General features: G+C 41.7%; 1 protein-coding gene across 6 annotated transcripts in view; it reads right to left on the reverse strand.

Annotated features, from left to right (window-relative positions):
• Positions 1-18,496, reverse strand: part of LOC132145239 (insulin-like growth factor 2 mRNA-binding protein 3) — a 48,009-nt gene that overhangs the window by 4,889 nt on the left and 24,624 nt on the right. The window contains exons 6-12 of one of the 6 annotated variants that reach the window (XM_059556087.1): positions 11,579-11,857; positions 10,923-11,057; positions 10,663-10,785; positions 9,709-9,844; positions 9,479-9,613; positions 9,259-9,330; positions 1,643-1,765 (exon numbers count right to left, since the gene is read on the reverse strand). In XM_059556087.1, the coding sequence (XP_059412070.1) occupies positions 1,643-1,765; positions 9,259-9,330; positions 9,479-9,613; positions 9,709-9,844; positions 10,663-10,785; positions 10,923-11,057; positions 11,579-11,857 (1,003 nt within the window). Of the gene's footprint in view, positions 1-1,642; positions 1,766-9,258; positions 9,331-9,478; positions 9,614-9,708; positions 9,845-10,662; positions 10,786-10,901; positions 11,058-11,578; positions 11,858-18,496 lie in introns of all 6 variants that reach the window. The other 5 variants (XM_059556086.1, XM_059556090.1, XM_059556091.1 and 2 more) reach the window with 5 other exon arrangements.

Consider the following 18,496-nt stretch of genomic DNA (forward strand, 5'->3'; position numbering starts at 1 on the left):
TATGAGTGTCCGTGCCACAATGCACCTGCGTGAACATGGTAGCTCGATATAATAATACACATCCGTTCATCTAATCGCTTGAATGTCCAAACCATAAAACAAATACAACTGACTAAGTTTAGTGAAGACGCAAGGCTCACCGCTCTCGCGCCATCAGTATGTGTTGAACCGGCGTTCACCTCAAGTGTTTTGCTTTTATGCCACTGACTGGACGGGGCACAGTCCTGTGGCTACACACGCGCTAGTATGCTTTTAAGGGGGAAGTGTTAACAGGATTAAAAAACCGAAATAACCGACATGGGAATATTACGTCGGTTAGAGGTTATGAATTTCGATTTTGATTATTTTCCTATTAATCGTCCAGCCCTACTAATGGAGTAAAAAGCCTATTTTAATTACCCCGTTACATTTTAGAGTTAGTGCTATCATACAAATACATTTACTTGTAGGTTTAAAATTCTACATCACATTTATTGTCCAGCTACAAATATTTCAGCAAAATGTATATTTTAGTCACTGAGTTACTGTGCTACTTTTTCATTGAGATTTGTCTGTGTGGCACGCTCGTTCTAAATTAAGTCTGTGGATTTTAGCGGAGAATCGCAAACCAAAAGCTCATGCACTTCTGACAGCAAAATGGGAATATTTCCATGGCTTTTTTTTTTTAACATGTACAGATGGAGAATATACAAAAAAACAGCACATCCCAAACATTAAACAGCGCGTCTCTGTCAGCCTCATATGCTGCCTTTCTGTCAGAGCATCTGACAGGGCGAGCGCGAGCCACTTTGAACTGAAACGACCAACTATAGGTTAATAGGAGAAAAATAAAATGCAGAAATCAATTAAATGCAAAAAACAAACAAAAAAAAAAAATACTCTGATTGGTTGAACTTTGGTTGAACATCTTTTTCTGTTGCTTGATTTGAACACTGCGCGCGCACAGAGGCGTCACTAGATTTTTGCGTAGTTTAGAGCGACCAAATGTACCAGCGTACTTTGAGGTCAAAATGCTTAGCCGCTACGCAAAATGCATACAGGTTGGCACAAAACGAGGATTTGTTTCGAAATAAGCCTAGAGGAGACTGGTTTTCCTTTGCTAAAGTAAGGAAATTTGGTTTTCTTCGCTCCTACAATTCCAAGAGGCACACGTGATGCATATGTCTTCCATCTTTTGCCTGCACATCTTAGCATCCCACAACCAGCAGATGGTAGGAAAAAAAAAAAGAAGTGTTATATGATATGATATTTATCTTACAAAAACACATGGATTCACTACATGGGGCCTTTATTCACCCCCGGAGCCGCGTGAGGGACATTACAGAAGAGCACACTATTTCACGTCTTCTGAACGGTTGATAAACACCCACTTACTATATTGAAAGGCTTCGAAGAGCAAGGACAATTTGTTTATATAATTCCGATTGGATTATTCTGAAAGAAGAAAGTCACATAACACCTAGGATGCTTCGAGGGTGAGTAGAACATGGACAAGTTTTAATTTTTGGTTGAACTAACCCTTTAAAACACTGCTACAGCATAGGAAAATTGAAAAATTAAAACTATTACATTTAACAAATATAGGGTATATTAAAAATATAGGGTATATGGGTCATAAAAGGTCATGCTTGCCATCACTCACCTTGATTGATGCACCAGCAAAGCGGCTGAGCTGTTTAATGTGCTGGCCCTGCTTGCCGATAATAGCACCAACTGCCAGAGCAGGAATGAAGAGGTGCACAGTTTCCGATTCCACCTGTGGCTGCTGACACAAATACACTCATGAGTTATGATCACATTCGACACCAAATAAATCTGCTTTATTGGAGATGCATCCAAAAAACATATGACAAACAACATCCTAGGAAACATTCAATTATTCTTTATATATATATAAAAAAAAAGGTTTTAAGTCAACTATTCACTATCAGGAGGTTACAACAAGGAATCAAGACTTGATCTTTTGAATTCACATGGCTTGGAAATATTGCCAGGTTCATAACTCACCCATCCCAAACCAAAAGCACCATTTATTCCAAGTACACTGAAAAAACAGCTCATTCTCACACTATCCTGATGCTAACTGGATATAAACACCCTGCCTATTCCAACATCAGAATATCTTCTCACCCAGCTATAGTGAGATAATGCATGTAGGAGAGATGCTTTAATGGTTTTGGTAGCCCCGCCCCCCTTAGTTACTGTTGCTCCCTCAAACAAAAGTTGCTCACTTCGTCTCAGCTGTCAGTGTAGAAACCTTGTCCCATGATGTTTTTGCACAGTTTTGGACACCGAAGGGCCAGCATTCAAGTGGGAATTAAATATTCCATTGAGGGATATATATAAAAGATTTTAAAATAAACAATGGGTAACTCGAAGCGAGGGTTTACAGATCAATGCAAGTGGGAGAAGCCTCATGTTACGGTCGTCTTGATTGTAGATTAAAACATCCCGGGTCAACCATGTTCATGTATTGCAGTGTATGATTAATGTACATTTAACAAATTTAATTTGGAGAGGCACTGAAATGTAGACCTTCGTTTGTGTGTTTTTGACCTACACTGTACATGATGTGAGAACAGTTCGCCATTTAGGTTTGTAACAGCACTCACTAACTTTAGCTAGTTTTAGCCAGAGATAACTTTAAGTACATGATTGCATTAAAAATTGTTACTTGGGAGTATGACAACCAGAAAATGAATATTTTTGTCTTCATTGGGATTGGGATTGAATGCTTAGGGACATTTTGCTCTGTTTTGTTTGGGTTTAGTAAAATGTAGTTAAATAAATTATACTGCCCATCCTCTCAGGATACCTGGAGTCAGTGTTACAAGTACCACATTGTTTTTCCATTTTTGTAGCAAAAACACCATCAAACCGATAAATGCTTGGCTCTTCCAATGTTTCTGATACACGACTACCATTGGCTCATCTGCGTTCTAGGGGAGGGGCTTACCGATCGGTCAACTGCCTAATTCAGTCTGTTCTTATCCATGAGGCACGCACAAACACACTAAAATGTATTGTACTCCTTATGCACACTCAAATAATAAGATTTAAGTCTTACTACAATCCATCCTACACAATATTTTAAAAAGCAAAAATAAAAAATACTTAAGAATTTAAATTTAATAGTTCTAGTATTTTTTTTTTTAAAGTTCATTAAAATGTACTTTTAGTAAAAACATGTCCAAGCATCATTTAAAGCAGGACCATCAAGTAAATGAAGAATTAGAAAAATAATATAATCAATTCTTTCAATAAACATACACAAGTCTTATTTGATCAATTCTACAACTTGTATATACACAATATGGTCATTTTTAATTTCTTTAAATAAGGAGATAAATAATAGAGATTTGATTTATAACTGGATTTATTTCCTATGAATTTGTTATGGGTAAATTCATTCCATTCGCCCCTTTGTTCCATTCATTCCATTCGCCCCTTAGCAGCCATATCACCCTGGAGCCCAAGACCGGTTTCCAACTGAAGCTAAGCAGGGCTGAGCCTGGTCAGTACCTGGATGGGAGACCTCCTGAGAAAACTAGGTTGCTGCTGGAACAGGTGCTAGTGAGGCCAGCAGGGGGTGCTCACCCTGTGGTCTGTGTGGGTCCTAGCGCCCCAGTGTAGTGATGGGGACACTATACTGTCAACAAGCACCATCCTTCGGATGAGACGTTAAACCGAGGTCCTGACTCTCTGTGGTCAGTAAAAATCCCAGGATGTCCTTCGAAAAGAGTAGAGGTTTGACCTCGGCATCCTGGCTAAATTCGCCCATTGGCCTCTGACCATCATGGCCTCCTAACAATCCCCATATCTGCTGATTGGCTTCATCACGGTCTCCTCTCCACCAGTAAGCTGGTGTGTGGTGGGCGTTCTGGCGCACTATGGCTGCCGTCGCATCATCCAGGTGGATGCTGCACACTAGTGGTGGATGAGGAGATACCCCCTGTCTATGTAAAGCGCTTTGAGTGCCTAGAAAAGCGCTATATAAATGTAATGAATTATTATTATTATATTATTATTAATATAAATTCAGAATGGGTTTAACAAGATTTGGGTAGTTGAAGAAAAAAAAAACAAAGCTGCTAAAGTCAAATATAAAGAGGCATTTTTTAAACTGCCACAGCAGCAGTGTAATGGGATGTAAATGTTCATAGAAAAGACGATTTTAATTAATCTCCCTTGTGTTGTTACTTTAATGTAGTGTATTTTAATAATGTTTTTCACATTTATATTAGCCAGCTATTTGGGGGTCTTTGTTTTTATTTTATATAAAATCTACCAGTGAGCACTACTCAAGTCAATATAGATAACAGATACTAATTAGCTGATACAGACACACAATGACTACGTTTATATGGACATCAATAATTATTTGCCTTATTCTAAAGACAATATTATGATTAAGGTGTTTACATGAGTTGCTTTTTGATTACTCCTTTCATGTTCCCATTTCACATTTTATAGTACCATATTTTTCAGACTGTAAGTCGCACCGTAGTATAAGTCGCATCAGTCCAAAAATATGTCATGACGAGAAAAAAAACATATATAAGTCGCACTGGACTATAATGCCCCGTTTCCACCGCAGGAACTTTACCCAGGAACTAAGGACTTTGGCCTGGTACTCTGTGTGTTTCCACCGCAGGAACCAGGAACTAAAAGTTCCGGGTAAAAAAAATGCCCCTCAGAAAGTCCCTGCTGGCGAGGTGGTACTTTTTCAAAGTTCCGGAACTTTCGGGGGCGGGACTTGGCCGCTAAACATCCTGATTAGTTGGGTTCACGCAGCATTGGTGGAGTTCAACCACCATTTAATCGGATCAACATAAATCAGGCGAGAATGTAGTTGTTTAAAACTCAAATCTGTGGTTTATTTATAAAGACAGCGCCTATTTTAAAATATGTTTCGCCGATCTCAGAGACGGTCAGCTCCACGCGACCAGCGGGAGCTCAGTGTTCATCTATCCGCCGAGAAGCAGCCTCACCTCGGCTAGAACTTCTGATGTGTGCCGCTGGCTCTGATGTCTCTTTAGTGGTTAAACATAAAATATAATTCGTTTTGGGTAAATCTAACATGTTATCTTTGGTCTGTATTCAATTTATCTATATGTTAAAATGAAAATAAAAAAGGCAAATCTATATAATATTTCGTTTCATTGTAATGGCTGTATATATACACATCCCTGAACTAAGTACATTTCTGCAGCTGTTATGCTTAAATGAAAACGAAAGGAGGCAGTGGTATTTGATATCCTATTTCGTTTTATTGTAAATATACAGAGAAGAAAATAGTAGCCATGGTCAGCTGACTGAAGTTATCAAGTATATGCTGCTGTTTGCAGATTTACTGGATTTGCGTCGTCGCGGACATCACACTCCCGAGTCGAATGCACAAAGTCCGCACTATCGAGGATGCACGTCCAAAATCAGCATACTTTGTATTGAGAAATGCGCGCAGACCTACGTCACCAGTCTATTTGCCTAATCTTCCCGGTACTTTACACCGCGGTGGAAACGCAGAAAGCAACAGGTCTGGGGGGGAAAAAGTTCCTGGGGAAAAAAAGTTCCTGGGGGAAAAAGTTCCTGGGGAAAAAAGTTCCGGGTAATTTCGGTGGAAACGCGGCATAAGTCGCATTTATTTAGAACCAAGAGAAAACATTACCATCTACAGCCGCGAGAGGGCGCTATATGTTTTCAGTGTAGACTACAGGAGCACTGAGCAGCATCTCTGGCAGCATAGACGGTAATGTTTTCTTAGTTCATTTTTCTCGGTTCATGTCAAATTAATTTTGATAAACAAGTCGCACCTGACTATAATTCGCAGGACCATCCAAACTATGAAAAAAAATGCGCCTTACGGTAAATACGGTACCTACATAGATTAATTAATGGCACATGTCCTTACACCACAACGTGACATCATCCAACGCCCTTTTCATGTATAAACAGTCTTTGCGATGATGCCATTTACAGTTTTGGGTGTTTCATTTGTAATTTTACAAAAGCAGTTAAGTACATTTAAATATTTGCCATGCTATACATGCTAACAGACAATGGTGTTGTTGAAACCATGCTCTTTTGTTTGCCGTGAAACGGTTGACTATGGTGCGTACTCCAGCTGCTCCCGACGAGCTGGATGGCGCCTTGAATGGCTGACACCGCAGTCGGTGTATGAATGAGTGTGTGAATGGGTGAATGTGAGGCAACTTGTAAAGCGCTTTGGGATGACCATGTGGTCTGTTGAAAGCGCTATATAAAATGCAGTCCATAAAATGCAGTCCATTTACTCCATGCCAAAATCAAACCGAACAACCAATCCAATATCAAACCACATTTTTTCTAAACCAGTAATTGCAATAATCAAATGTTGACTATTTGGAGGACACAACTGAAGCACAAGAACTTATATTAAAAGGTAAGAAAAACACAAACGCGTTACAACACGTCTTCACACAAACACATTGGGAACGTGATCGTTTACTCTCACTACGACTAGTCGCCATAGGAACGCGTTAACACATACGTGCATGTAGGAACGAATTACATATGATTATGTAAATTATCAATTTAGTTTCAGCTCATTGTGGGTGGCAGACATGAAAATTAACTATCCTTAATTAGAAATCGAAGACAAATCTACTTCAACATATGCTGATAACAGTATAACGGTCTAGAATTATTCCATTAAGATTATTCTTGTGGCTCACATACAGTGAAACAAATAAGAAAGTCATTGTGTTAAGCAGGTTGTTTTTGAAAGTCAGTGCTTAAAACAGGCCCGGCGCAAGAATGGCATAACTAGGGGGCATTTCAATATACTTTGATACCCACTCCAGTGCACGTGTATCACATGCACAATGTTTGGTGGGTAAACACAATAGACTGTACTTCGGGCTATTTAAATTGAGTATACTGTAACTTTTTATATGTTTGGTTGGTTTTTTTTAGTTGGATTTTATTTTGATAATGAACAGGCAGCAATGTCAAGTGCTTGAACTGATGTGTGCGCATGATTGAGGCACCTGCGCGATCACTTGAATTGGTTCCTTACAACAGCAGAAACAAAAGGTAAGTCTGAGACTTCACTATGAAGCTATAAAGGGTCTACTTTTATTTGTGTACATTCACAATAACAATAAAACACTGCAAAATAAATAAAACAAACAGATGATGCCTTCTGCTGTAGCCTATAGATTTCCTTTCTATGAACATGAGCACTAGAAAAATGGACCGAAAGAAGCATATAGAACTGGTCGTAGTTTTTCTTTGGTTTCGTTAATCTGTGAATTATTCCGTTTTTGTAACTTAACTAAATGGCAAAACATCCAGAGAACTGCATTAGGCCTGCCTAGACTTCCCGGCCGGAAGTCTCATCCAGGGCACTATATTTATATTACTTTTAACAATAAAAGAAATGTTGGCAAAATTAGACAATGTAGAACAATGTGCCTTCCCAGATAGCACACGTACATCTGCAAAATGTCTGTTAAAGATTTCTTGATCTGGAAAGCATCTAGTGTGTACAAACAACTGACAGATGTCTTTACAATGTCAGTTTTACATACATTCCAAATCATACACATCTTAAAGACATCTAATATACGTCTATTTGACATCTGATAGGAAACGTCCAACAGACGTTGAATATTGCAGATGAGCAAATGCTTAAAAAAAAAAATAAAAAAAAAATAAAAGGGTAAATGCAGATGTCAAATAGACATCTGTGAGATGTATGTGTGCCATCAGGGTTGTGTGTAAATTAAAATTTATATCGGTTTTATTTTGATAAAAATGGCACAAAATGCTATTGCATTAATATAAAAGAGTAAACCTATTAAAGCATGACATGAAATGCATTGAGTCTGGTAAATCGTGAATTAACAGTCACCATCAGAGCTCATGCAGCCACGCTGGAAAAACAGCGATGACCATAATCAGCGTCTGCTGCGAATTGCTCTTGCGCTACTTTGATGTCATGCAAGCTGCTTTAAGCCAGATTCTAATGAACAACTTTATGCACTCAGAAGATGCGCCCATGATCGGCCATAGAATTATCCCTTAACGGTTAATAATTATGGTTAAACAGTTAAAAGCCAGGCCTGGCTTGAAATAAAGCTGCTCTTATTTTTCATTGATGACTGAAGTGTTCATTTTAATTGTAGGCCTAGAATTCATTGAATAAACTGATAGACCCATTTAAAAAAAACCTTTATAAAAACATTTTCAATGAGTAAGCTAATAGCCTAATATTTTATTATCCTCACAGAACGTCAGTTAGCCTATGCTGTGATGCGCTATGAAATTATTGTGGGGCAAACTAATTGTAATTTAATAATTATAAAAATATAATAAGTTATAATAGGCTTAATAATAATAATAATAATAATAATAATAATAAGTCGTGGCATAATGGTTAGAGAGTCGGACTCCCAATCGAAAGGTTGTGAGTTTGAGCCTCGGGCCGGCAGGAATTGTGGGTGGGGGGATTGCATGTACAGTTCTCTCTCCACCTGCAATACCACGACTTAGGTGCCCTTGAGCAAGGCACTGAACCCCCAACTGCTCCCCGGGCGCCGCAGCATAAATGGCTGCCCACTGCTCCGGGTGTGTGTTCACAGTGTGTGTATGTGTTCACTGCTCTGTGTGTGTGCACTTTGGATGGGTTAAAAGCAGAGCACGAATTCTGAGTATGGGTCACCATACTTGGCTGAATGTCACATCACTTCACTTCATTAAGGTGTTTACATGTCTATACTGCACTTCAATAATGCGACTAAAATAGGAATACTCCACGTCTTAATTCGATTTGTGTTTACTCCGACTATGACTTTAGCTGGATTAAGGTAATCAAAAGTCTGTTACATGGTAGGTTCTTCATCTACTTCAAGGATTGTTAAAATCTGAATATTGTTGTCCATGTAAAAGGTACTCCATGAGACACACCTCTGCATTTCATCCTAGTTGATGGGTTAGTTTAACTCATGTTATTCATGCCCTTCCCATCTAACCGCAAACTTGACAACGTTCATTCCCACCCATCACCAACACACACACACAAAGCACTTTGTCTACGTCCATACATTTTACGTGTTAAACATCAGACCTGCAGCATTTCAGCATCTCTGTTAGCTGTGGAGGCTGAGCGACAACCCAGAGCAGCGACTAATCTGGGAGCAGATGTTTGTCCCTTCAGCCAATCCAATAGCGAGCAGCCAAGCCATGCAGTGCATGGTGGGTAACATAAGAACTTACAGAAAAGGCTGTGCTGCTGCTGGAGGAGAGAGTTGAGGCCCAAAATGGCACCTCACCCCCAAACACGCTGCACTATGGGAGAAACACACACATTAACACGCACACCCCCACACACACAGACTGTAGGTGCTCACTTCACATTTTGCCATTACATACATGAATGCGCTCCCCACTCATAAGTGTACACTAAACACAAACAATTTTATTAAAATGTTGTTACCCCAAATGATTGATATCCAGCTTGAGCCCCAGCTGGAGGTCCTGATACCACAGAGGGTGACATCCCTCCACTCGCTGCACCGGGAAAAAGACCCAACGCATTCAGATTGAGCCCTGGAATCAGGTTAGATTGTAGCTAGGGGAATAAGAGGGCAGAGATTATTTTCTTGAGATGAAGTTGTTGTGCTGTATGCAATTTTACACAAAGATGGAAAGTCATTTCAGGCTTACATGCATGGCAGCTACGTCATTCTCGTAGGACTCACGGATTTTCTTCATTATTTCTTCTTCTGCTTTTCCACAAGCTTCTAATGTACCCTTGACGGTGATGGTGCGTTCTGGGTTATACAATGTCAGATCCTGCAGACTGGGATTGGGGGAATGTGGAAAAAGTGATTGAAAAAAGGCAGCATAAAACCAGTTTTATTAACTAAAATTAAAATAGTTGTTAGAAAAAGTTGAAAAAAAAAAAACTAATTAAAAAGTTAAATTGGATAAAATAAATACTAAAATTACTCATTCAAAAAAAAAAGCTCATTCAAAAATGTGAATAAATAGTATATAAACAAACTCAAACAAAATCAAAAAGCCAACTCAAAATATTTCTATAGTATACCATAATAGTATACAAAATACCAAATTAACACTTTAGAAAACCACTGGTAGCAAAACAAACACCAGTTACATGCTTTGGTATGTGTGGCATTGGTGGGTTGTGTGACAGACACACACTACAACCATTCACATGCAAGTGAAACGTGAGAAGGATGCATTTTATACAGTAGTACATTTAAAAACAAATAAATTCCAAAATTCCTTCACATTTAAATGCAAACTACCACTTGATGCAAACAATTTTATTTAGTAATAGGCTGGATGGAAGCCAAATGCTCCAACTGAACTCTTCTGCATGTATGAACCAACTGGACAAGAAAACTGGGTTTATCCAGTGGGTCAAACAGTGCCACTTCTGTACACTGTTCAAGGTAATATTTCTATGTAGATTCATACCAATGTTTAAAACAAAAACCTCTGCAGAATAAATGTGACATCTTAGGAAGTGTAGGAGAATAAATTCTACTGAATGTACCTGGATGCATGCTAGAAAACAGAATCCAACACCCACTGAGAAATTATTTTGCTGACCTCATAAATTATAAATAACACAAAGAAAAAACTACTTACGGCGAGATTGTGATCTTTGTGTCAGTATCTTGTTCGATTTTCTTTAAGTTGCGTCCCTCTTTTCCAATCAGGCGGCCGACAAAGTTATTATGAGCCAGAATCTTCAGAGGGATTTCTTCAGTGCTATGTAAGTGAGAGAAGGTTATAGTGTAACTAAACATGCAACATGGTGTGTAAATAGCTCTGTAGCAGTGTAGTATGACTAATGAAGAAAGATCTACAGAAACCGTATGACTCACAGTGTTTCTGTATCAGCGCACATCTTAGTGTCGACTGCCTCTTTCTGCATGATCTCCATGATATTTCGACAGGCAGAACTGCAGCCCTCTGGTGTGGAGTGAACAGTGATGGGCTTCTCCGCTGCTCCTGCGTTCTCCTTACGATGGATATCAATTCTGTGCACATACACAATGTGTAATCAACAAAGTCTATGTTCCCTTCCCAGATGCAACAGACACAAAAAGACACTTCCACTCCTTGACAAAGTTAAAACAAAATAGCAAGTTAACAGATGTAGATTTTTTTTTAATTAAAAGCAAGTAAACGTAAAATTGCCAAAAAATAATCTTAGCTTCAATTCTAAGGTTTAGGTTTTTGTATCAAGTTAGAAGTAGATAATTGAACTTCAACATGGTTGGCTATCACTGCATGAATCTTTTTATAAGCAAAGTGTTTCGTTCACTTATTAGTTACATTATTTGTTGCTTCATTAACTCTTAAATTCACAAAAGACCCTGATAAATTGGTTTATAGAGCATTTTCAACATGCAATAATAAATTTAGTGCCTATACTTTGCTTATAGAGCCTTATGTGCTGAGTGTGAACCTCTTAATATGGACGGCAAAAAAAATATGCAGTGCTTATGTGCAGTGTGGAACCAGACGGTTTACAACTACGTACACTGAGCATTCTTACTTTGAGTGAGTCTGCTTGGTTATGTTGCGGATGGTAGCACCTTCCTTGCCAATAATAGCTCCTACAAACTGGGTGGGAACCAACATGCGTAGAGGCACGTCTGACTGTAGTTTAGGTCTTGCGCCAAGACTGGGAGAGCCTTGGCGAGGCGGGCCACGTTGGTTGAAACCTCTCCTGCCACCCACGGCAGGGGCATCTGCTGCAGCAGTCTCATCTGGGATATAGGAAACCTTTAGTGCGTAGTTCTCCATAAGGAAGCCATTTAATTTATCCAATGCTCTGGAAAAAAACAGCAACAGAAGGATGGGAAACATTAACAGATTTTTCATTCAACATTTTTAATCATGCTGCTATTGAACGCTACATTGGAGTTCAAGAACAAAAGCCATAATACAACCCCCGGCAAAAATTATGGAATCACCACACTTAGATGTTCACCCAAAGTTTTGACTTTATATTAATTAAACAAAATCACAGATATGACAAAGCTATTTTTGCTTGATAATTCAACATTGTTTTGATATAATTTGTTTTGAGGTATTTTTTTCACACATTTAAATTCATGGAAAATTGTTGGAAAAAAAGAAATATGGAATCCGCTTGTAATTGCATTTCTGAAATAAATACCGGCCATATCCAAAATGCTAATTAGTCAGCATTTAAAAGAGAGTGCTTCCAGATCTTAATGAACTGTTGGACTTGGCTAATTGAAAGGAAACATGGCCCCAACAAGAGAGCTGTGTTGAAACAATGGAAAGGATTATAAAACACCTTCAAAGAAGAAAATCCAGTGTGGCAAAAAAAAAAAAAAAAAAAAAAAAAAAAAAAAAAAAAGTAGGATGTTCCCAGTCAGCTGGTTCTAAAATTTGGTGCAAGTATAAACAAAACAATGTTTACAAAAGGAAAACATACAGGTAGACCAAGGAAGAACTCAGAAAGCATCAGGATCGAAAACTCAAAGCTATTTGACTTAAAAATAGAAAATGCACAACAAAATTAATGAATTGGGATTTAAAAATAGAAAAGCCAAATGAAAACCAGCATTAACACCTAAACAGAAGAAAACAAGGTTACAGCGGGCTAAAGAGAAGCAGTAATTTCAACTAACAACTAATTTCCCCAACTCATGTCCGGTAAAGGACCCGGGGAAATGGCAATCCTTACCTCAACAGTCAATGTACAAGTGTACATTGACATTTTGGAGCGTTTTCTCATTCAATCAATAGAAAAGTTTGCTGTTGTCATTTTTCAGGATGATAGTGCATCTTGCCACAGAGCAAAGAGTGTTAAAGCTTTTCTTCAGGAAAGGCATATCAACTCAACGACATAACCACCAAACAGTACCGATCTCAATCTGATTGAACATATATGGTGGAAATTGAAAACTGGTCCATGACGAGGCTCCATCTTGCGAGGCTGATCTGTCAACAGCTATTTGACAAAGTTGGAACCAATTTGATGAAAAATATTGTTTTTCATTATTGAAGTCCATTCCCTTAAAGAAATCAGGCCGCAAGAGGAGCATCCAAAAAAATAGTGTGCGCTTTGGTAGATGATTCCATAATTTCTTCCTCAACATTAAATGATTCAATTATTTTTTTCCTCTACTTGATATGGAAAACAAATATTCATAAACAGAGCAATTCCAATAGGGTCCTCGCACTGGAGTGCTCGGGCCCTAATTAAGAGTTTAATATCTTTTTATATTTGTTACGAAGTAAAAAAATGTGGGTAAACAGTGTGGTGATTCCACAATGTTTTGCCAAGGGTTGCACATCCTACTTGTTTTTTTATGTATGGAATATTGGAAATTGGGCCACATTTATGAACATATTTCTAGATTTCAGTAAATATTCATGACTCCAATCTTGCAAAAAGATTTAAACCGTTCAATGCAACAGTATATGGAGGAATAGTATTGCTATTTTTTTTACGTATTTTGTTCAAAACAATACGGCCTTTGTAAGCACAAGTTATTAATACATACATATATATATATATATATATACACTACTTTAGCTCTCAACGGAGGCGGTCGCATTTCTTTCCTCTCCTCCCCTGCCTTGCCTGTTTCGCCTGTCTCTGGTCTCGTCTACTTTGAGAGACTCTCTCTGCACTGCTTTCCTAAACTGAAACATGGATTTGATAAATTGGTCTCAACGCAATTGACACCATCTTCTCGACAAGGAACTTGGGTTCAGGGGAACCTGACTGCCCTGCCGGAACGTTCGCAGGTGGCTACACGATGGACACATGGGAGAGATGACGGGTCGTGTGTCTGGCGGCTCTTCCGTGGAGTACATTGAAGACATCTACCTATTCAGAACCATGATAACAGGTCTTCTGCTGATTGGATTAGGCTTTGCCCTGGGTTATCTGAAAATTCAGAAGACGGGAACAGCTGTCCAAAGCCTCACAAGGCTGCCCGTCATGATTGAAGCAGTGGGCAGAGCGGTCAGCATTGAGACTGAGACTATTAACCGCGATATGGATAACATCACGGTGAAGCTCACGGCTTTGGAAAGGAAAATGGAGGATTTGGAGACCAAAAAAGAATCATAGTGACCGTTAAATTGGAATGCGGCTACTAGACCAAAACAACTGGTATCTTATCTTCTTTCGGCTCCACTCCCATCTTGGCCTTGGCTGGATACCAAATTTTCCCCTTGGAAAGCATGGCAACGAGACGCTCTGCATTCCTCAACCTGTTTCCCACAAGACACCTGCTGATTGTTGTTGACTCTGTCTAGGACCTGACCAAGGCTGTCTCCATGGCAACTTGCTGTGACGCTGTATAATCTGCGGACTGAGGCATCTAGAGAGAATCGCAACTCTCCAGGCCTACAAATACACAAACTCTTACACATATACAGATATGCACTCACCTCCCCACCCCCATCCCTCGCCGCTTTGTACCGCCAGTCTGTCAAGCGAGTCCATGACCAGCGCTTTCTAGCTGCAGGGTAGGACGACTGCTGCCTGCACTGGATTACCTCGACCCCCCCCCCCCCCCCCCAATTTCTGTCCCCAGTTGCAAAGTAGTGTGTTTATGGCGTATGTGCTTTTTGTTGCTGTTGGTTTTTTTTTTCTCCTCACTTTCCTAATGTTATGCTGTATTTCTTCCTCAATTGCCTGTCTTCCTGTTCGGTCTACCCCATTGTATGTATGTTGTGTATGTATGGACAGGTTGATGGCTAATTTCGCTGGTACTTGTGACCAGTGACAATAAAGGGCTACTACTACTACCACACACACACACATACATATATATACATATATATACATATACATATACATATATATATACATATATATATATACATACATATATACATATATACACACATATATATACACACATATATATACACACATATATATACACACATATATATACACACATATATATATATATATATATATATATATATATATATATATATATATATATATATATATAAATAAGGGGTGTAACGGTACGTGTATTCGTACCGGACCATTTCGGTATGGTGCACCGAATGACCGAATGCAATACTTTGTTTTGCGGAACATGGATACATTTTCGTGTTTCCAAACGAACATATTAAGTGGCGGAAGTCTCCGCGTTCAGCGCAAATCCGGCCCTGCAGCTGATTCTAAGGCTGGTGACACACTGGATGTGTGGCGTGAGCGTAGAGTTTCTGCTGTTTGTCAGTTGAGTGACGGCTGCTTCGCGTTTTCTGTGTCTTTACCATAGACTGTATAAAAATATGGACGTAGTGTCCGTGACATCACCCGTAGACTACTGAAGAGAGTTTTTGAAGCCTAAAGTGTATAGAGCGGGCCGTCGCCATCTTGGCAGCGCGTCACCGCGCGACTCTCCCGGACAATCAAAAAATGGGCAAAAAGGCGGGAGCTAGTTGCTGTAGCCACGCCCACCTAGCGCGACGGCAGTGTCAGCAGCGGCAATCTCCCTGTCACTCAAGTGGCCACGCCCTTAATTATGCAGAACTTTAAGTCTTAATATAATTTAAACGGATGAGTTATAAAAAAAATTCACCCCCCTCACAGTTGTCATGAAGGGCAAAATTAGCTATTTAGACCAAAATCATTTTTTGAACCAGGCTGTAAACATGTTTTTTCCTGCTGTAAAGTTGGGCATTTTAACATGGGGAGTCTATGGAACTGACTCTCTTTTGCAGCCAGCCTCAAGCGGCCAGTCGATGAATTGCAGTTTTAGTCACTTCCTTATTGGCCTCACGAGAGAGAGCGGGAGGTTGGCGCTCGGTCTTTACACACCAGAATCGTGCCTGACGCTGGCAAGTACTCCTCGCTGCAGACTGTAGCGCGGCGACGTCACGTATGTACGTGACGTGTGTTTACCGTGCATGCGCAGTAACGTATATGTATTTACCGTAAGTACGATTGTGCGCCGTACGCGCCGTACTGACTGTCATTAATGCGCATATCCAGGTTCCCTTTCATAGGTCACTTCGATGCTGCGGTGACGTCACCACGTATGGGAACACCTTCGGTGTGACGAATGTCTGAAGCCCTATACCATCCCGCCAATCCTATTGGCCAAATAGCGCGTGGCACCGCCCAGTCATGCGTAGGCATATATATACCTGGTGCCGCGCGCCATTTACCTCAGATTTCATTCCTTCAGTACGAAGCGAATCTTCTGTGCCCTATTGTCTCGCGTTCTCAGCGAATCATCACGAGCAGTATACTCCTCTCCGCGGACGCGATGAGTTTTAAGAAGTGCAAGGACCCGTGTACCAGGTACATCGTTCAGGGGGACACTCATGACAGGTGCGTAGTCTGCCTAGGCTTACACCACGCACAGGAGGCGCTTAGCGGCCTTTCTTCATGCCCCCATTGCGATGGCCTGCGACTCAGGGTCCTTCGCTCGAGGGTAGATGTATTCTCCGATGTCGCCGTGTCTAACCCCCGCCACACCACTTCTGCGACTGCCGAGGCACCGCACGAGGTGATAGCTTGGGGTGACACGTGTGACATGGAGCTCGAGGACAGTTCAGCGATGGAAAATTACTCTCCACATCGCTCGCTCTCCCCTACCCTAATACACAGGAAAACTTTTGAACCTGTCGTTTTCTCCTGTGAGGATTTACGGCCCACACCGGGGGCATGTAGTGCCATCTCCTTCGGTTGTGACCGTCATGATGACGACGTTCTTTCCACTGCGGCCTCGGGGTCTGAGGACTTCGCGGCCGACACGAGCCCTCTCCCTCCTAGTGGACAGGAGAGGCGTGTTTCCCCCTCCTACAGTGAGCTGTTGGATGTGGTTTCCCGTGCAGTGGTTACATTGGGGCTGGAATGGGAGGTTGAGAAGGCCGAGGCCCAACCTTCTTCGAAGCTGGACGACCGTTTTCTAACTAGTCGGACACCTGCACAGCCCCGGAGGCCTTTACCCTTTTTCCCGGACCTCCACCAGGAGGTTTCGAGGTCCTGGAAACAGCCGTTTGCGGCGCGCATCACGAACGCTGCAGCCGCGGATTTCGCCACCATTTCGAGCATGGCGAGTCACGGCTATACAGCGATACCGCCGATAGAAGAGACTCTCGCCGAACATCTTGCGCCTAATTCGGCCGCGGCGTGGAAGTCCCGCCCCCTCCTCCCCTCGAAGGCGTGTCGAGTCACGTCTAGCTTAGTGGGAAAATCCTATATGGCCGCTGGTCAAGCGGCTGCTTCGCTTCATTCCATGGCGATCCTTCAGGCCTACCAAGCGGAGCTGTTAAAAGGATTGGACGAGGGGGACGGCATTACACCTGAGGCGGTCAAGGAACTACGGCGAGCTACTGATTTGGCGCTTCGTGCTACCAAACATACTGCTCGAGCAGTGGGCCGTTCCATGGCTGGATTAATTACGGTTGAGCGCCACCTCTGGCTTAATCTCACCGATATAAAGGAAAAAGATAAATCTTTCCTCATGGATGCCCCTGTGTCTAAGGACGGTTTATTTGGAGAGGCGGTCACTTCAGTGGTGGAGAAGTTCACAGCAGCGAAACAACAATCAGCCGCTTTCCGCCAGCTGATTCCCCGCAGACCCAGAGAGGTTGAACGCCGTCAGGCGCCCGCGCGTTCTCGCTCAACCTCCTCTCACCGCCAGCAAGTGCCCTCTCGGGAAGAGCCTTCACCTATGGCGCCCCCTCGCAAGGACTGGGGCCCTAGGGTTGTTCCACCGGCTCAACAACGCCAGCGAAAAAGATTGAACCTGAGTTCGACGGCCAAGGCCTCTCGCCCTCGGGCACATAACAGCAGCTCCTGATTTTTTCGCTGCCTGCCAGGGACTGTGCCCTCCGCTAGAGAGCGCTGTTGGACCGCTTTCGCGCATCCAACACTCTCATTGCAGTCCCCACGCTCAAACCCTGACTGTTTCGCCGCAAACAGCGCCTCGAACAGCATTGGAGCCAACTGTAACACCAATCGCTTCCTCAGACACTATGCACGATCCAGTTTTCAGAGCTCGAGGAGCGCTTCAAAGGGTCTTCATCGAACGGCCCGTCATGACGGCTCGCTCAGCCGCCGCTGTTTCGCTAGCGGCAGAGCCCGATGCTCAATCTGTTGGCCTAATTCCTGCCGTGGACATGTTTCAGGATTACGTACAACGAGATACAACGCCTGCTCTGCATATACTTCCCCTGTGCACGAACACCATGAGTCTTTCGTGCCCGGACATTTCTATGTGTGCAACAGCGCTGCAGGAAACGAACATGTTGAAACCGCTAATATTGTTTCGGGCCGCGTGGGAACGCTTGCCCGGCATTTCTCAATGGGTGTTACGCACAATTTGTCACGGATACACCATTCAGTTTCGGAAAGGCCCGCCCCCTTTCCGCGGAATTCTCTCCACGGTGATAAAACCGATGGACATGGCGGTGCTGAGACAGGAAATGTTAGCTCTACTGAGCAAAG

Source organism: Carassius carassius, chromosome 8 (assembly GCF_963082965.1).
Source record: "Carassius carassius chromosome 8, fCarCar2.1, whole genome shotgun sequence".
In the NCBI taxonomy this organism is placed as follows: Eukaryota; Metazoa; Chordata; class Actinopteri; order Cypriniformes; family Cyprinidae; genus Carassius; species Carassius carassius.